At 46.4% G+C, this 20,366-nt stretch overlaps 1 protein-coding gene across 1 annotated transcript; it reads left to right on the top strand.

Annotated features, from left to right (window-relative positions):
• Positions 1-343: 343 nt before the first annotated feature.
• NPM2 (nucleophosmin/nucleoplasmin 2) lies at positions 344-20,164 on the top strand. Its single transcript, XM_008151565.3, has 8 exons — positions 344-925; positions 1,013-1,095; positions 1,209-1,334; positions 17,500-17,590; positions 18,584-18,747; positions 18,887-18,921; positions 19,754-19,787; positions 19,877-20,164. The coding sequence occupies exons 1-8, from the start codon at positions 871-873 to the stop codon at positions 19,919-19,921; spliced, it is 633 nt and encodes a 210-aa protein (XP_008149787.2). The 5' UTR covers positions 344-870; the 3' UTR covers positions 19,922-20,164.
• The last annotated feature ends 202 nt before the right edge of the window (positions 20,165-20,366 follow it).

Raw genomic sequence — 20,366 nt, 5'->3', positions numbered from 1 at the left:
GAAAGACTAACCCTTCCCCGGAGAACGGCTGGCGCCTCTGCTGAAAATCAGCGAAACTTACATCAGGGCGAGGAGTCCCGGGATGGGAGGGACGGATGAGGGTGCCAGGCGAGTTCCCCCGTGGCCAGGCGCTGTGCTCTGCTGTTTGTTAAAGGACTGGCCCTGACGGCGTCCCTCTCTCCGATTCCTCACCAGCTTCCACACCCGCTCCTGGCCCCGGGAGAACCCATCCTTCTGGAAACGGGGCTCTCCTCTCCCGGGACCCACACTGGGTGGGGAGGGCGGGGAAGTGGAAGCAAGAAGAAAGCGGTGAGCACAAAGAAGCGCGAGTGCCAGGGCTTCCTCCGGTGGCAAAGCCTCTCCGAGCGGGGCGGCGGGCGCTGGAGGCCCCCTAAGTGCCGTGGGTCCCCGCGCGTCCCGCGCCGCAGCACCCACCCCACCTGGGAACGGTCACAAGTGCCAACGCCTGGGCCCCGGGCGGCCGGCTCCATGGGAAGCCGGCGGGGCCGGCAGCACGTGCGTTTTCACTGGCCGTCCAGGTGCCCCGGAGACGCAGGGGCGCGGAGAAGGGCCTCCCTTTAGGGCTGATGAGACACCATCCGTGCCCTCCGCAGGCCTCATAACAGCTGCGGGGGGCGGCCGGCGAGGCGGGATTCGGCCGGCGTGAGAGCCCAGAGGGAGCGCTCCGAGGACGGGCCCGGGGCGCCGCGCGCCGCCCAGCAGCCACACCAGCACCCCGGACAAGGCCCGGAGCGCACGACGCGCACTTCCCCTGCGTGCGGGGCGGGCGGCGGGCGGCTGGGTCCTAGCCGCTCTCCGGGCTGCCCGGGGCGGGCCTCCCCGCAGCGCACCGCCGGCTCCCCCGGCGCCATGAACCGCAGCCGCACCAGCACCCCGGACAAGGCCGGGACAGCCCTGCTTTGGGGTGAGTGCGCACGGGACGCTGGCGCGTCCGCCGGGTGAGGACTTGCCTGGAGGACAGGGCCCCCCACTCCCTGCCTCTCCCTTCCAGGCGGTGAGTTAAACCAGGAGAAGCGGACCTGGACCTTCAAACCGCAGAAGGAGGGGAAGGACTGTAAGGTGTTGCTCAATACGGTGGGTGCCCCCCAACCCCAAGGCGGGGAGGAGGGGAGCGGGGAGTCTGATCCCTACAGATGCATCAAGGTTTCCCTCCTCTGCCCTCGGGGGGCTGTGGTCTGCCCTCTCAGATTTGCCTGGGGGAGAAAGTCAAAGGGGAGATGAACCTCGTGGAGATCCTGCCCCCAGCAAGCCAGGAGGAGAAGAGGACCAAGCCCATCCCCATCGCCTCGCTGCAGGCCTCCGTCCTGCCCACGGTGAGCCTTGCCTGCAGGCCCGGGACTCTGCTGCTCAGCTCACTCGGCGGGTGGGCATCCTGCCGCAGCGTAGCCACGCTAGAGAGGGCGTATGGCCCGTGACTAAAAGCCTGAACTCATCCCGGCTCCATCCCAGCCCGCCCTTTACTAGCTGCGGGGTGGTGGTTACATAGCTTCTCCTCTAAATCACGTATTTCAACTGTTTCCTGATGGTGTCAGGACACTGTTGATGACTTACATATTGATTGTGTCTCCAGAAATTCTCTCATTTCTAACAATTTATCTTGTGTTTGCTATGCAAAACACCATTGTGAATAATGGCAGTGTTTGTGTCCCTGTTTAAAATCCTACTACAGTGGTTAGGGCCTCCAGTATCGTATCAGAGAAAGCGATAATGGTAGATGGCCTTGTTTCCGTCTTGATTTCTTTCTAAAGAAATGCTTCTAACGCTTCTCCGTTAAGTATGACAGGTTTGGTAGACACGCTTTGTCAGCTTCGGGAAGTCCCCATCCCGTCCTGCTCTGCGTTTAAAATTAGGTTTTCTTCTTTTTAATCAAGAGTGGTTATCAAACACTTCTATTCAAATGATCTTAGGTTCTTCTTTCTGGTAAATTATATTAATAGAATAATATTCAGCCAACTTTGCATTCCTGAGATAAACACAATTTGATCGTATTATAAACTGCTAGATTTGCTTTGTTAATATAGTAAGACTTTTTTTTTTTAAAATGTATATACTCCTAAGTGAGGTTGGCCTATAACTTCCTTATCTGAGTATCAAGGCCTGCTGGCCTCATGACCTGAGGGTGGAGTGTACTCTTCTGTGTGGGGGGGCAGTGACTATCAGACTAGGATGATCTGTCCTTGAAAATCTGGGAGACTGACCTTGTAAGACTGTCCTCAAACCCCTTTTTTTCCCCTCCCTCTGAGATCGCCCTAGATCTCATTCGTTCCCGTGGTTTTAAAGACCATCTATACAAAGTGAATACTCTGAAATTTATTTGTGTAAACCCAACCTCTGAATATATTTAGGAGATATCTAAGAGATATCCCAAACGTAACAAATCTAAATCCAAATTCTTGATTTTTACCTATAATCTCTTTCCCTACCCAACCGGATCCTCTCCCAGGGCATAGTTCCTCAGGCAGGACAGAGCCTCCCTCTGCAACACCCCCCGTCTGACCCACCAGCAAATCCTGTTGGCCCCACCTTCCCCGATCTGACCATATCCCACCTCCCTGCTACACCTGGTCCAGGGGACCATCACTTCTCGCTCAGGTTTATTGCAGGGACTCCTCACTGGTCTACCTGCCTTAGCCCTTGGTCCCCTATAGGCTGGTCCAGGGGTGGACAAACTACAAGGTTAAATCCAGCCCACTGCCTGTTTTTGTCAAGTTTTATTGAAACACAGCTATCCTCCTTCGCTTACACATTATCCATGGCTGTTTTCATGCAGTAACAGCAGGGTTGAGTGTTCTCCGCAGACCCTAGGGTTTACGAAGTAAACGATTTACCATCTAGCCCTTTCCGGAAGTTTCCCAGCCTCTGGTCTATTCTATACATGGCTGCCGGCAAGATTCTCTTAAACGAAGTCAGGCTGTGTTGCTTCTCTGCTTAGGTCATTGGCTTCCCATTTCGTTGAGAATGAGATCCAAGGTCGTTCATGTTCTGGCCCTCAGCACCCTCTCTGGCCTCTACTTTCGCTGCTCTCCCCTCCCTGATCCTGCTGAAGCCACACGCTTCACTGACTACACCTTGAAAACTCCCAAATACCCCTCCTCGGAGTCCCGGGGCCAGGGCTACGCCTGTCCCCCACTTCCATCTGGTCTTTCTTCGAATGGCATCTCATCGCAGAGGTCTTTCCTGACCACAACAGCATCCCCTCGGCTTCCCAGCCCACCCTCCCTTTCCCCCGCATAGGACCCACCGCTGGCATCAGTCTTCATGTGTGCGTTCTTCCTCCCTAACCATCACCTCCAGGAGAGCAAGGACTTGGCCTGTTTTGTCTGCTGCCTTACCCACACTGCCTGTCTAACAGTGCCTGGTGTACCGTAGGAACTCTATCTGTAGTGAAGGCGTGAGTGAATAAGCAACTGAACTATGTGAGACTGGTTTGTTTTTAAGTTACTGTGATTTATTTAAGTTTATGATCTACTCAGATGTTTCTATTTCTTGTTTTTAATATATTTTTATTGATTTCAGAGAGGGCGAGAGAGATAGAAACATCAATGATGAGAATCATTGATTGGCTGCCTCCTGCACGCCCCCTACTGGGGATTGAGCCTACAATCCAGTCATGAGCCCTGACCAGGAATTGAACTGTGACCTCCTGGTTCATAGGTCGACACTCAACCTCTGAGCCACATCAGCCGGGTTACTTCTTTGAGTCCGTCTTTTACCAGCTTTATTGAGATGTGATTTAGAACAAGACTCACCAATGGTAAATGTACAGCTTGATGCATTTGACAAATGTTTATACTTATGTCACCACCACCGCATTTAAGCCTCTTTGCAGTCAATCCTTTCCACCTACCTCTGCCTCTGAGACCATTGATCTACTTTCTGTCACTATAGTTTTACCTTTTCCAGAATTTCATTTAAATGGAAGCTTGCAATGCATAGTCTCTTGTGCCCAGCTTTTTCCACCTAGCATAATGCTTTTGAGGTTTATCCATGTTGTTGATCAGATGACAATGTGCTCCTTTTTTATATCTGAGTAATATTCCAATCTATGAAAATATGCATATATATATATATATATATATATATATATATATATAAATTGTTTATTCATTCACTTATTAATGCACATTTGGGTAGTTTTCGATTTTATACTATTATGAATTTAGGTGTAGGTATCTGCATGGACATATTTCCTCATTCTTCTTGAGTACCTAGGAGTGGAATTGCTGTATCATGTAGCAAATGTGTGTTAAACTTTGTACAAAACTGCCAGACTACTTTCCAAATTACATTCCCACCAGCAATGTGTGAGAAGTACAGTCCTCTACATCCTCACTAATGCACGTCAGTCTTAATTTTAGCTATTCAGTACCTAGATAGTGGCATCTCATTGTGATTTTGATTTTCTTAATAACTGGTGATGTTGATCATTTTTTAAAATATGTTTTCTTTTTGCAGGGGGTTGGGAAGAGGAAGAGAGAGGGAGAGAGAGAGAGAGAGAGAGAGAGAGAGAGAGAGAGAGTCATCGATGTGAGAGAGAAACATTGATCGGCTGCCTCCCACACGTACCCCAGCTGGGGATGAAACCTGCAACTTAGGTATGTGCCCTGACTGGGATTCGAACAAGCAACTTTTCAGTGCACAGTATGATGGCCAACTAACTGAGCCATACCAGCCAGGGCAATATTGATCATTTTTTAATGTCTTTTGGTCATTTGTATATCTTACAGATGTCCACCACTCCCCCCCCCCCCGCCCCCATTATCCCCTTCCACCTGGTTCCTGCCCCACCCCAGGCCTTTACCACCCTATTGTCGTGTCCACAGGTAATGCATATCCTATATAATAAAAGCCTAATGTGCTAAGTGTCTGGTCGTCCAGTCAGCCATTCAACCAATCAAAGTGTAATATGCTAATGATACGCTAAGGCCACTCAACCACTCTCTGTGATGTGCACTGACCACCAGGGGGCAGATGCTCCAACCGATAGGTTAGCTTGCTGCTGGGTCCGGCCGATCGGGACTGAGTGAGACGGGCTGGACACACCCTGGATCCCTCCCATGGTCCCTCCCCAGCTGGCCAATCTCCCACATCCCTCCCCGGCCTTGATCATGCACCGGTGGGGTCCCTTGGCCTGGCCTGCACCCTCTCACAATCCAGGACCCCTCGGGGGATGTTGGAGAGCCAGTTTCAGCCTGATGGCAGAACAACCAGTTGCTATGATGCGCACTGACCACCAGGGGACAGGTGCTCAATGCAGGAGCTGCCCCCTGGTGGTTAGTGCGCTCCCACAGGGCGAGCACCGCTCAGCTAGAAGCCGGGCTCATGGCTGGCAAGCGCAGTGGCGGGGGAGCGGGCCTAAGCCATCAGTAGGACATCCTCCGAGGGCTCCGGACTGCGAGAGGGCACAGGCTGGGCTGAGGGACACCCCCACCTCCCCTCAGTGCATGAATTTCGTACACCAGGCCTCTAGTATGCTTATAAGTTCTTTGGTTAATCTCTTCCTGTCCCACCCCCCTTACCCCCTTCTCTCTGAGATTCTTCAGTCTGTTCCATGTTCCCATGCCTCTGGTTCTATTTTATTGATCAGTTTATTTTGTTCATTAGACTCCTTCATTTATTTTGATTTTTAGATTCAATTGTTAATTGTTTTGCCAATGTTTAAATTGAGTTATTCTTATTGAGTTGTAGGAGTTCTTTATATATTTTGGAGACAAGAGATTTATAAAAAATATTTCAAATATTTTCTCCTAGTGCATGGCTTTCCTTTTCATTTTCGTAATAGTGTTTTTGTTTTTTTTTTAAATATATTTTTATTGATTTCAGAGAGGAAAGGAGAGGGAGGGAGAGATAGAAACATCAATAATGAGAGAGAATCATTGATTGGCTGCCTCCCACACTGGGGATCGAGCCCAAAACCCTGGGCATGTGCCCTGACGGGGAATCAAATCATGACCTCCTGGTTCATAGGTTGATGCTCAACCACTGAGCCACACTGGCTGGGCTGTAATAGTGTATTTTGAAAAGCACAAGTTTTTAATTTTGATAGTCCAATCTAACTTTTTTTCTCTCTTATGGTTCATCCTTTTGGTATCCTAAGAAATCATTACCTAAGGTCACAAATGTTTTCCTCTAGAAGTGCTATTGTTTTAGTTCTTATATCTAAGTCTATGATCCATTTCAAGATCATTTTTTTGGTACGGTATGAAATAAGGATAAAGGAACTTGCCCCCACCCCCCAAAATGACATCCATTGTTCTAGTACCATTTTTTGAAAAGACTATTTTAGCATTTTTGTCAAAAATCAATTGACTGCATATGACTGCATATATTTCTAATCTCTGTTCTGTTTCATTGCTTTATATGTTTACCCTGTTTTCAATAATAGAATGATTTAATTATTGTAATTTTATAATAAGTCTTAAAATAAGGTAAATTGACTATATTAATCTTCCAACTTTCTTCTTCTTTTCCAAAATTGTGTTGACAATTATAGGTGCTTAGCATTTCCATATAAATTTCAGAATAGGACTTCTTTCAAAAATCACATGCAGCACTAACCACTACTTTCTGTCTCTCTAGATCTGCCGGTTCTGGACAGTTCATATAAACGAAATTATAAGATGTACGGTCTGTTATGACCAGCTCTTCTCCCCTGGCATACTGCTTTTAAGGCTCATCCACGTTGTAGCACGTATTCGTGCTTCATTTCTTTTTGTTGTCCAAGACTATTCATTGCATGGATATAGCACCTTTCACTTATCCTTTCAGCGGATGATGGACACTGGATTGCCTCAACTTTTTGGCTACTCTGAGTGTTGTTACGAACATTCATGTGCAGAGTTGTTAATGGGCATATGCCTTCACCTCTCTTGAGCATATACCTGGAGTGCAATTGCTGGGTCCTATGTGGTAGTTTTATGTATAACATTTTGAGGAACTACCAGATTGTTTCTCAAAATAGTCACACTGTGTACAATCCTACCGACAATGTACGAGGATTCCAGCATCCTCCCCAGCACTTGTTATTGTCTGTAATCTGGATTAGTCATTTTACTGGGTGTGACCTGGTAGCTCCGTGTGGTTTTAATTTGCATTTCCCTGATGACTAATGATGCTGTGCATCTCTTCATGTGCTTATTGGTCATTTGTTTATCTTTTTTGGAGAGCTATCTATTCAGGTCTTTATTCATCCCGCACGTTTTGTCAAGTATGGTTTTCGTTTTCATTCAGTTGAAATTATTGTATAGTTTTCCTTCTTCAGCCCCTAGGGTATTTAGAAGTATGTATATTTTAAATTTTCCGAATAATAGGGCTTTTCTAAGACCCTTTCATTGATTTCTAGTTTGATTCCATCATGTCTGAGAGCATGCTCTATATGATTTCAGTCTAACCTGCGCTGTGACTTGTTTTATGACCCAGAGTGTGTTATCTTGGTGAATATTTCATTCACACTTGAAGGAGGTGTGTTCTCATTTTGTTGGGTGTGTTGCTCTATAAATGTCAATTATATCGAGTTGGTTGGTTGTTTTGTTGGAGTCTTCTCTAGTCTTATTATCTGTCTAGTTGATCTATTAATCACTGAAGGAGAATGTTGAAGTCTTCAACAATAATTGCAGTTTGTCTATTTCTCTTTTCAGTTGCTAGTTTTTACTTCCATGTATTTTGAAGCTCTTATTGGGCACATATACTTCTAAGGTAGCTACATTCTCTTGGTTAATTGAGCCCTTCATCATTATGAAATGCCCCTCTTTATCCCTGGTAGTTTTTGTGACGTCCACTTAATCTGATTAATATAGTCAATCTACCTCTCTTCTCATTCGTGTTTCTGTGGTATTTTTCCTGTTGTTTTTTTTTTTTTTAAATATGTTTTTATTGATTTTAAAGAGAGGGGAAAGGAGAGGGAGAAAAAAAAAACACAAAACAAAACATCGATCAATCCGATCGGCTGCTTCCTGCACACCCGATACTGGGGATCAAGCCCACAACCCAGGCATGTGCCCTGACTGGGAATCAAACCAGCAACCTTTTGGTGCATGGGACAATGCTCAATCAACTGAGCCACACTGGCCAGGGCTTTTTCCTGTTTTATTATTTTGTTGTCATTTTACTTTTAACCTCTGTATCTTTATGTATAAAGTAGATTTATTCTAGATACCATGTAATTCTTACTTTTTTATCCAAACTTATAAACTCTGCCTTTTAATTTGAGTATTTAAATGATTAATATTTACTGTAATTATCAACTAAATTTGGTTTAAATCTATCATCTTGCTATTAGTTTTTCTATTTGTTCCACCTGTGCTCCATTTTTCCTCTTTTCTGGCCTTCTTTTGGATTAACTGTTTTTTATGATTACATTTTCATTTCTCCTGTTGGCTTATACCTCATCGCCTTGTTATTTTTTAGTGGTTGCTCTAGAGTTTACAATATGCATTTTTTACTTAATTAAAATACTATTGTACCACTTCGTGTATGATGCGTCTCTTACTACAGCGTACTTTATTTCTCACTTCTCTTTCTTTGTACTATTGTAATAACTCTTGCTTCTACATATGCTATAAACCCCTCACTACAATGTTATTGTCTTTGCTTTAAACAGTCTATATTTTAAAGAGATTAGGAATTAGAATAAAACATTTACATATTTACTATTTCTAGTATTCTTCATTCCTTTGTGTAAATTCAAGTTTCCATTTGATATCATTTTTCTTCTGCTTGAAGGACTTAAACATCTCTTGTAATGCAGGCCTGCTTGTGATGAATTCTTTCAGCTTTTGTATATCTGAAAAGTCCTTATTTCACTTGACCTTTTTTTTTTTTTAACTCTCAGCTGACTTTTATTTTTATTGATTTCAGAGAGGAAGGGAGAGGGAGAGAGAGAAATAGAAACATCAATGATGAGAGAGAATCATTGATCAGCTGCCTCCTGCACGCCCCCTACTGGGGATTGAGCCAGCAACCCGGGCATTTGCCCTTGACTGGAATCGAACCCGGGACCCTTCAGTCCACAGGCTGACGCTCTATCCACTGAGCCAAACTGGCCAGGTTGAGTGTTTTAACTTTCAACATTTGAGAAACATTGCTAGATTCCTCCAAACATAGCTTGCATAATTGGCAGAAATCTATTAGCATCTTTGTCTTTACTGCTCTGTATGTAATGTCTTTTTACCTCTGGCTGCTTTTAAGATTTTCTCCTTATTGTCAGTTTTGAGCAATTTGATTATGAAATGCCTTGAGGTTCATTGAGCTTCTTTGATATGGAGGCTTATTGTTTTCACCATATTTGGAAAGTTTTTGCCCGTGATTTCTTCAAATATTTTTCCTGCTACCCCCTTCTCTCATATCTCCATTGGGGAATCCAATTACATATATAGTTGGCTCCTTAAAATTGCCCCAAAGTCTGTTGGTACGGTTCATTTTTCTAAAAGTGTTTTTCCTCAGTGTATTTCATTTTGGATAGTCTATGTATCATTACTGCTTCTGTAGTATCTAATATGCTGTTAACCTCATCCGTGTATTTTCATTTCAGATATTGTAGTTTTCAACTCTACAAATTTTATTTGAGTCTTTCATGTCTCATTGATTTTCACTCTTACCTCTCGTTTCTCTTAATTTTATTTTTCAATTACAGTTTACGTTCCACATTATTTTATATGAGTTTCAGGTGTATGCCTAGTGGTTACACGATCATATCCTTTACAAAGTAATCCCCCTGATCTTTCAAGTACCCACCTGGTATTGACTATATTCCTTATGCTGTACCTCACATCCCCATGACTAACTTGTCTACCTGTAGTTTCTTAAACATACGGACTACAGTCATAACACTTCTTTTAATCTTACTGTCTATTAATTCTACCATTTGCATCATTTTGATTGAATTTTTTTTTTCTTCATTTTGAGTGGTGGCTTCCTGGTTCTTTGTGTGTCTGGTAAATTTTAATTGGATGCTGGACATGAATTTTACCTTGTTGAATTTTACCTGTAGTTTTTATTCTGGGATGCAGTCAGGTTACTTAAATGCCATTTGATCCTTTTGCGCCTTGTTTTTAAGCTTTGTTTGGTGGGACTGAAGCTGTGTGTAGTTTGGTTAATTCCCCCACATACCCACTACTGTGGCAAGACCCTTCTCAGTGCCCAGCAGGTGGCCCAGCAGTTATGCGATGTCCCACTCCAGCTGTTAGAAACAGGCTCCCTCTCGGACTCTGTGCGAACTCTTTCCCCAGCCTCGCGTGGTTTCCTCACAGGCAGGTGCTGATCGCTACTGGACTGAATGCTCAGGGGGGGCTTTCTCCAGATCTCCGGAGTCACCGGAGTTCTGTCTTTGCAGCTCCCTCCTCCTGCATTCTCCTCCGGGAACTCTGGGTGCCTTGGCTTCCCTGGGATCCCACTTCCATTTTCTCATTTCAGGGAGATCACTGGGCTCGGCCTGTGTTCCCCGTCCCTGCACTGTCCAGGAAGGAATTTGGACAACCATAGGTCTCATCTCATTTGTGCCCCATCTCTCAGGGATTCTTCCTTGACTAATGTCTAATGATTTGAGAGCCATTTTTCCTCTACTAAGTTTGGATTTTTAAAAATATATATTTTATTGATTTTTTACAGAGAGGAAGGAAGAGGGAGAGGGATAGAGAGTTAGAAACATCGATGAGAGAGAAACATCGACCAGCTGCCTCCTGCACACTCCCCACTGGGGATGTGCCCGCAACCAAGGTACATGCCCTTGACCGGAATCGAACCTGGGACCCTTCAGTCTGCAGGTTGAAGCTCTATCCACTGAACCAAACCAGTTAGGGCTGGATTTTTAAAATATATATATTTATTTATTGATGTCAGAGAGGAAGAGAGAGGAATAGAGAGATAGAAACATCAATGATAAGAGAGAATCACTGATCAGCTGCCTCCTGCACACCTCCTACTGGGGATCGAGCCCACAACCTGGGCATGTGCCCTTGGTCGGAATCGAACCCGGGACCCTGCAGTCCGCAGGCCGACACTCCATCCACTGAGCCAAACCGGCTAGGGCTGTTTGGATTTTTTTAGTCATTTCAAGTTGAAAAGTAAATTCAGTCCCTGTTACTTACTTGGCCTAAATCAAATGTCTCCTCTGAGTCATTTGATCACTTATTTTTTTCAAAATATTGTTTTATGTTATTTGCTGAGAATATTGTTAATCACAACTATGTCTGCTATTATATCTCTCTGTTTTGAATTCCCAGTATTGTTTATCATCTTTTCTTTCCCCTGCTCCCTTAATTTCAGTCACTGGAGTTAGTCTATTTTTCCCCACAAAGAACTAGCTTTTGGTTTCATCGATGTTCCTATTACTTCTTATTTTCTATTTTATTAATTTCTCTTGTTATCTGATATTTTCTGACCTCTTTCTCTTTTTAAAAAATAATTATTTATTGTTGAAAGTATAATATATGTCCCATTTTCCCCCCATTCACCCCCACCTTCACCACCCCATTGTCTGTGTCCATGGGTTATGCATGTATGCATATATGCATATAAGGTCCTTGGTTGATTACTGCCCTCCCACCCACCCTTCCCCACCTTCCCTCTGAGGTTCCTCACTCTGTTCCATGTCTCTGGATCTACTCTGTTCATCAGTTTACTTTATTACTTAGATCACATGAGTGAGATCATGTGATACTTGTCTTTCTCTGACTCTTATTTCACTTAACATGATACTCTCCAGGTCCCTCCATGCTGTCTCAAAGGGTAAGAGATCCTTCTTTTTTACTGCTGCATAGTATTCCATGGTATAAACGTACCACAGCTTTTTTATCCACTCATTTACTGATGGGCACTTGGGCTGTTTCCAGATTTTAGCTATTATAAATTGTGCTGCTATGTCTGTTCCTTTTTTTTTTTTTTTTTTACTTCCTCATTTAGATACTTAGCCCACTCATGTTCTAGCTTATTTTTTTTCCAAATAAGTTTTATTTTATTTACTTTGACTACTATAAATTTCCCTCTAAGGATGTCTTTAGCTGCATCCCTCAATTTTCAGGTTGAGTTATCACTCTTCTTCTCTATGTAATTGCAACAGAAAATGTGGTCCTTATAAATATCAATCCTTTGGTATTTGATGAGCCTTGAGTTGTGGCCTACTGTATGATAGCTTTATAGGATTCTATGTGAGTCCATTAAATCAAGTTTATTAATTTTGTTCAAATCTATATATTTTTTTGTCTCCCTTATCTATCAATTACCAAAAAACAATGTGTTAAAATTACCTATTATGATCATGGTTTTTCAGTGGGTTCTTATAATTTTATTGTTTGCTTTATTCATGATTTAATTGAATTTTTATAGATAATTATAGATTCACTTTCAGCTGTAAGAAATAATACAGAGATCACTGTACATTTTGCCCATTTTTCCCCAATGGTAACATTTTGCAAAACTATAATATAATATGGAAACCAGAATATTGACACTGATACAATCTAGAGCTCTTGTTTATACAATTTTATCACCGAAGTTCATATATCCACCACCACAGTAAGATAAGCAATTTAGACACCATAGGGATCCCTCATGTACCACACCCACCTCCCTCCTATCATCCTCCTCCCTCCCAAACCCTAGCAACTACCAGTCTGTCTTCACTTTCTAAAATTTGGTTGTAGAAATAGACTCATACACATATAACCTTTCTGGAACTGACTCTTTTTCACTCAGCATAATTATCTGGAAATTCACCCAAGTGATTGTGTGTGTTTTGTTTGTTTGTTTGTTTGTTTTTACTGTTGAATAGTATTCCACGGTATAGATATATCACAATTCAATCGTTCATCTGTGGGAAAACTGGGTGGATTCCAGTTTGGAAATATCTACACTAATAAAAGAGTAAGATGCAAATTGACCATACCTTCATGACACCCACCAGCCAATCAGGAGTGGGTATGCAAATTAACCCAACAAAGATGTTGGGTTAATTTGCATACACAGGCGCTGAGCGGCCAGGGGTAGGATGGGACGCTTGTGTCATCACCATGGTGACGATGCAGGCATTCCACACCACCCCAGCCGCTCCAGGCCTCTAGGCAGTGTGGGAAGGCAGAAAGGTGGCTCCGGCTGGAGCGAAGGCGGCGCTGGCAGCCAGGGGAAGGAAGGCCCATTCTTGCACGAATCTTCGTGCATCGGGCCACTAGTTATGAACAAAGCTGCTATGATAATTTGTGTAAAAGATTTTTGTGTAAGCGTAGGTTTTAATTTCTCTGGAATAAATGCCGAGGAGTGCAATTGCTGGGTCGTATGGTAACTGCATGTTTAGTTTCTTAAACTGCCACACTGTTTTCTAAAGTGACTGTACCGTTTTACATTTCCACCAGCAATGCATGAGTGGTCAAGAGTCTCTGCATTCTCAGTGACATTTCTTGCTGTCACTTTTTCTTATTTCAGCCATTCTGCTGAAATAAGTGTAGTGACATCTCATGGTGCCTTTAATTTGTATTTCCTAATGATGGATGAGGTTAAACATTTTCTTCATGTGTTTATTTGCCATCTGAATATTCAGAAAATTGTCTGTTCATGGCTTTGGCACATTTTCTAATTGGATTGTCTGCTTTATTGCTGTGGAGTTTTGCTAATTCTTTAGTATTCTTGGCATGATTCCTTTGTTAAATATATGGTTCGCAAATATTTTCTCCCCAGTCTGTGACTTGTCTTTTCATCCTCTTCACATGAGCTGCTACAGAGCAAAAGTTTTTCATTTTGATGAGTTCCATTTTATCAATGTTTTCTTTTATGACTTTTGGTGTTAAGTCTAAAAACTCTTTGCCTAGACTGAGGTAAAAAAGATGTTCTAATTTTTTTGTCTAAAAGTCTCACATGTATGTTTTACATTTAAGTCTGAGATCCATTTTGAGTTCGGTATTGTATATGCTGTGTGCTTCAGGTCAAGGTTGATTGTTTTTGCCTTCCGACGTCCAATTGCTCCAGCACCATTTGTTGAAAAAGTTGTCCTTCCTCCACTTAACTGATTTTGCACCTTTGTCAAAAATCAGTTGCACATATTTGTGTGGGTCTATTTCTAGGTCTTCTGTTCCACTGATCCCTGGGTATCTCCCCAAATTCACACTGTCTTGATCACTGAAGCTATAGTTTTATGTATATTTATACTATGCTGTTGGTACATATAACTTTCAGAATTATCTTCCTTATAAGCTAACTAGAGGCCCAGTGCACGAATTCATGCATGGGTGGGGTCCCTCAGCCTGGTGTTCTCTCAGCCTGGCCAGCAATTGGGGCCTATCAGGGCTGTCTCACCCAGTCCTGATTGGGGCTTGCTAGTGTGGGGTGGGGTTGGGGACAGACTGCAGGAGGTTGGCTGGCTACGGGGAAGGACTGCGGGAGGAGGGCTGGCTGTAGGAGGTTAGCTGTGGGAGCGCACTGACCACCAGAGGGCAGCTCCTGCGCTGAGCATCTTCCCCCTGGTGGTCAGTGCGTGTGATGGCTACCGGCTGGTTGTCCGGTCGTAATGGTCGCTTAGACTGTTTCCTGCACACCCCACACTGGGAATTGAGCCCGCAACCCAGGCATGTGCCCTAGAACTGGAATCGAACCTGGGACCCTTCAGTCTGCAGGCTGACACTCTATTCACTGAGCCAAACCAGCTAGGGCTTGGTGATTTTCACTTTAAATATTGACTCCATTCTCTCCAGCCCTTTAGATGCATATTGGGTCTTCTTGTCCTGTCCTCTGTGTCTCAGCTTCTCTTTCAGACTTTGTTAGTCTGTCTCTCTGTGATGCATTCTGGGTAATTTCTTCACAGCTGTTTCCCAGTTTACCTTCTCGCTTCAGCTGGCTTATTCTGCTTTTTAAACATTTGTTCAGTTTATTTCAACTCTTATATTTTTTCATGTATAGAAACTGCATTTGGTTATTTTTATTATTTTTCACAATATATTGTCATTAGGTTTCTGATTCCTACTTTTATATTTATTTGGTTTCCATCAGCCTTACTTCCTAGAAGTCTGGATTGTTATTCTCCTACCTCAGGCCCCTGCTTGTGCTCGTGTGCAATCATTTTGTTTCCTTCTGCTGATGCAGGATTGCTTCTGGTATGGCTTGAAAATTTATTTATTTATTTTTAAAGAAGGTGCTTTCTTTTTTTTTAATGTTTTATTATTTTTTTTTAGAGAGGAAAGGAGAGGGAGAGAAACAGAAGCATTGATAGTCTGCCTCCTGCACGCCCCCTACTGGGGATCCACCCACAACCCGGGCCTGTGCCCTGACCCGAAATCCAACCACAGACCTTTCGGTGCACGGGAGGGCAATCGATGCTCAACCAACTGAGCCACACTGGCCAGGGCTGGTTTGTAATTTTAGACGGCGAATTATCTTCAGGGTTTCGTTTTCTCTAAAAAATTCTGTGTAAAAAGAATGGAAAGCAGTTTTGTGTTTGCGTCTGCCATTTACCCCAGGAACATCACAAGCCTGGGATTTTAGGTGGGTTTCTCAGCTTGGCTGTCCGCACCAGGCAAATCCAGACTGCAGACTAGCGACAGGTGCGTCCTGGGATAGCACTCTATCCCAGCCAACATTTTCTTGTTGCCTTTCTGTGGTGGTGTGTAGTTTCTTGTTCTTTTCTTTCTTTTTTTTTTTTAAACTGAAGTTTAATAGCATGCATATCTCCTATATACCTGGGAGAGACCCAGAAAAATTGAGTAACTCTCCAAAATGGCCCAAGCCACACCATTTTTCAAATTTAAATTTTATTTTTTAATTATAGTTGATATTTAAGTTTTTTTTCATTTCAATTTATATAGCATAGTGGTTAGACAATCCTATACTTACAAAGTGGTCCCTGCGACATTCCAAGTACTCACCTGGCACCATATATAGTTATTACATTACTGGAGGCCCAGTGCACGAAATCCGTGCACTCGGGGGTCCCTCAGCCCGGCCTGCACCCTCTTGCAATCGGGGAGCCCTCAGGGGATGTCTGACTGACAGCTAAGCAGGCCTAAGCCAGCAGTCGGACATCCTTAGTGTTGCTGTGGTGGCAGGAGAGGCTCCTGCCACCACCGCTGTGGTCGCCAGCTGTGAGCCCAGCTTCTGGCTGAGCAGCACTCACGCTGTGGGAGTGCACTGACCACCAGGGGGCAGCTCCTGCATTGAGTGTCTGCGCCCTGGTGGTCAGTGCACGTCATAGCAACCGGTTGTTCCGCCGTTCAGTCAATTTGCATATTAGCCTTTTATTATATAGGATTATTGGCTCTAGTCCCTATGCTGTACTTTACACCCCATGACTATTTTGTGACTACCAATTTGTGCTTCTTAATCCCGTCACCTTTTTCTGGTGGTGTGTAGTTCCTAGCTGTTGGTTTGGGGTTCTTTAGTCTCCTCCCCTCGAGCCTCACGCTGGGGCTTTTTACTGAGATGCAGCCCTTCGAGGGTGCTGGCCTCCGTACAGTGGGCCCCCGTCCGCGCACGCGTGTTATCTCACGTGCATTTTCTTCAGCTGCTGCAGCAGCGTCTCGCACAGGCTGCCTCACGTCCGATGCCTGGGGACCCTCTTTTCTTCTTATATTCAGCCACGCAGAGAGAACATGGGGTTACATTTCACCCAGCCTTTCTAGGTGTTTGTGCTGCAGAGTTTGGTTTTGCTTATTTGCTCCCTGTCTGAACCAGAAACTCTAAGTGAATCGCTCTCGGCCTCCATTTCCTCTGTAAAGTAACGGCACCTCCTCCATGGGTGTGGAGTAAAGGAGATTCAATGCTTCCTGTGGGCCTGCCACTTGGTAGAAACTTTGGAATGTCTGGAAAAATATTTTTTAAAAATATGCAGTACTACCCACTGAAAATTATGATTAGCGCTTTCATCTTTTCCACCCTTTATTCATATGCATATTCCCACGTTACTTATAAGACAAAAGTCCCACTGCACATGCAGATTTGCATCTGCTTGCTCATCTGACCCGTGCGGAGTCCGTGTGGGATCAGGGTGCCAGCATGGACAGGTCCTAGGAAGGGCTCTTCCCAGCTTCTACACGGTGCCTCCTCTGTCCCACCTGGGACGGGGACGGGGGTGGGAGTGGGGGAGGCACGGGGGGAGCTCTCTAGTCTCATCTTAAAGGGACACTAATCCCATGATGACTCTCATGACGCCATCTCACCCTAATCACCTCCCAAAGGCCTCATCCCCAGATACCATCACATTGGGGTTCGGGCTTCACCGTATGACTTTGGGAGACACAGTTTAGTCTGTAGCAGTAAGCTTTCTCTGCTAACAGCTGCCCCTGAGGTTGGAAGCTCACCTGTGGTCTTAGCAAGAATGAGTTGGTCAGATTCGCATTCTTCTCCGCCAGAGTCCACCTCGACAGAAAGGTGGAGGGGCCGACTGTCCGTGGTTGGGGTTGGGGGGCTAAACTGAGTGTTTCTGCAGGAGGCCAGCCCCCAGCCTGGTGGCGCCCGAGCGACCCTGTCTTCTCTGCTCTTGCCCCCACATCCCTCCGCCTGCAGGTCACGATGGGCCTGGAGCTCTCTCCTCCAGTCACTTTCCAGCTCCGGGCTGGCTCGGGACCCGTGTTCCTCAGTGGCCAGGAATTCTACGGTGAGTCTGAGCTCGGACCTGGGGAAGGTCTGAGGGTGCACAGGGCCAAGCACATGATAAACACCCCAACACTGGAAGCTCTTGAGTGATGAGAGGAAATCCCCAAAGGCAGCACGGTGGCCAGTAGCCTGGGCGGCAGGGCCACAGGCAGTTCTGCCCCCAGGACTTCACCTCGCTCACCATCCCGTGCCGCAGCCCCTCGCCTGGAACACGAGCGAACGAGTGTACTCGGTTTCGTCTTCAGAGAGGCGCGGTGAGGAATGAATGGGGTGTTCAGGAAAGGCAGTTAGCATGGTGCCCAGTGCTGGCACGCACTTACAGTGTTAGCGTAGCCCGGCCAGAGTGGCTCAGTGTTTGAGGGTCAGCCTGTGTGCCAGGAGGTCGCCGTCAGATTCCCACGATTCGAGGCTGGTGTCCATCCCCAGAAGGGGGCGCGCAGGAGGCAGCCCATCCACGATTCTCTCTTATCGTTGATGTTTCCATCTCTCTCTCCCTCTTCTCTGAAATCAGTGAAAATACATGTTTTTTAAATGTTAACTCAAAGTGAAGTACCTAGCTGTAGTGGTCACATGGCCAGCAGGTCGCTGTGCTGTGGACTCTTGCCATAGCCTCTCCCTGGCCTCTTCTCTGTCCAGCTGTGCCTCTGTCCTCAGGGTGCTCTCCTGTCCCCAAACCCCCACAGCATCCACTTCCCTGCGGATAAGGCCTGAAGTCCTTAGCTGCTGCTCCGGTTCCTCTCCTTCTTCCCCCCCTCCCCTCACACACTCCTTCCCCGGTGAATCCTCCCCACCCCCACCCCGCCCCTCCCTGCCCCCAGGTCTCCTGTCTCATTCTACCACCCTCTGATGGGCCCTCTGAGCTGTCCAGGCCACTCCCCCCCACCTCCTCACCTCCACTTGGTCAGGAAGGCCAGGAGGGCTTTCCCGGGTGGGCAGGCAGACACGTGCACTCCTCCGGGGACTCCCCCAGGCACCTCTCCTCTCCCGTGTGCAGACATTCCTGACCTCTCCTGGGAGGAGGAGGAGGAGGAGGAGGATCAGCAGTCGGAGGAAGATGACGATGATGACGATGACGACGATGAAGACATTTCCCTAGAGGACTCCCCCGTCAAACAAGGCAAGAGGCTGGCGTCCCAGAAGCAGGCCAGCGTGGCCAAGGTGAGGGAAGGGCCCCTGGCCAGGCCGCCGGGGCTGAGGGTGCAGGAGGTGGGGGCCCAGGGTGGCCTGCCAGGGGCGCAGCGGGGTCTGCTCAGGCCCTCACCCTAACCATCCAATGACGCTTGTGTTTGGTCCCCAGAAAAAGAGAGTGGAAAAAGAAGAGGAGGCGGTCAGGTAATCCTTTCCATCTCTTAACTTGGCCGAACGCTTTGGGCGAAGCATTCAGTGCTAGGAAGGGCATCTGTGCCTGGTGTGCGCACGCGTGTGCGTGTGTATGGGTACCAGGGTACGCGGCGTCTTGCCGCAGTAGGTTGGCACGACCTTTTTGAGAAGCAGGAAACCGTGCTTATGATCTGACCTAATTCCCCTTGTGGCAATGCCTGTCCAAGGGTTCCGTCCAGAATACGGGGAGCACTGTGTGCGCTGAGAACCCCCCGCTGATGACTGAACCACGAGTGGGAGCGGAGCGTGCCGAGTGCGGCCGGCAGCACGGGTTCCACTGCGGAGCGTTTGCCCCATGGCTGCTGCCTGTGTCTATGAAGATCGCAACCCGGGACGTGTTGATAGAACAAGAGCAGGATATTAAATCGTTTTCATTTTATTGCCCATACTAGTATGTTTAGGAGGAAAAAAAACCCCGAGAGGAAATACACCACAATGTTAATGTTGGTGGGAAGGAAACAACATAAGTAATTTATTCTGTTCTTTATTTGCTATTTTGTGCAACATGATTACTTTTATAATGAAAAGGACATGTTTGTAGTAAATACAAGAAAGAGAGCAGGTGGAAGCCTACGAAAAAGCATCTTTGTTAAAAAAAAATAAATAAAAAGGGAATCAGAGTGGCCCCTGGCAGGTGGCAGGTGGAGAGGAGAATTCCAGGCACAGCCCCTGCTTCCTGCTCAGCGGTGTGGGCACCGGGAGGGCCGGGCTAGGGCACAGGCTGAGCTCTCTCTCTCTCTCACCCACCTCCTGCTCCTCACCCCCCCCCCGCCCCCCATTGCAGATCCAGTCTTAAAGGCAAGAGCCCTGTGAACAAGGTGAGTGCATAAGAAGGGCTGGTCGTCCTGGGGCGTGTGGTGGTCTCTGGGACGGCGCCAGGACCTGCAGCCCTGCCCTCTCTCCATAGGCCAGATACACACCCAAGGGGAAAAAGCCGGTGCTCAAGAAATGAGAAGCCAGGAGTGCATGCCACCGTGACTGGGGGAGGGCCTGCCAGGCCACCGTGCACAGTGGGCCTCCCTGGGGTGCACCGTGGGCCCAGGGAATATCCCTCCCGGCCCTCAACCTGAGTCTGAATGTGATGGAGCTGTTGGGGGGCAACACAAGACCCCCTCACCCCAACTCTCCGGATTCAGCAGGACCTGGAGGGAAGAGCCCCAACCTCAGGGACACAATAAAGTTTGCTTTGCCAAGACCTTGTGTCTGCGTCTCTTCCAAGGAGCCCTGCTTGCTGCCGGCTGCAGTGAGCCCTTGTGCCCAGCAGAGGGCGGCGTGTGCCACCACATCCGCCCTGGGCGCCAGGCCCTGCCAGCTCTGCTCCGTCACCTCCCTCTCTTTTCCTGGCACCTCTCACCGCCCGTCTTTGAGGGAAGAAGCCAGTGTCTCAGCCCCTTACC

The sequence above is a fragment of the Eptesicus fuscus genome, chromosome 6 (assembly GCF_027574615.1).
Source record: "Eptesicus fuscus isolate TK198812 chromosome 6, DD_ASM_mEF_20220401, whole genome shotgun sequence".
Taxonomy (NCBI): Eukaryota; Metazoa; Chordata; class Mammalia; order Chiroptera; family Vespertilionidae; genus Eptesicus; species Eptesicus fuscus.
Note: the sequence above shows the minus strand (reverse complement) of the source record. Positions and strands in the feature narration are given on the sequence as shown.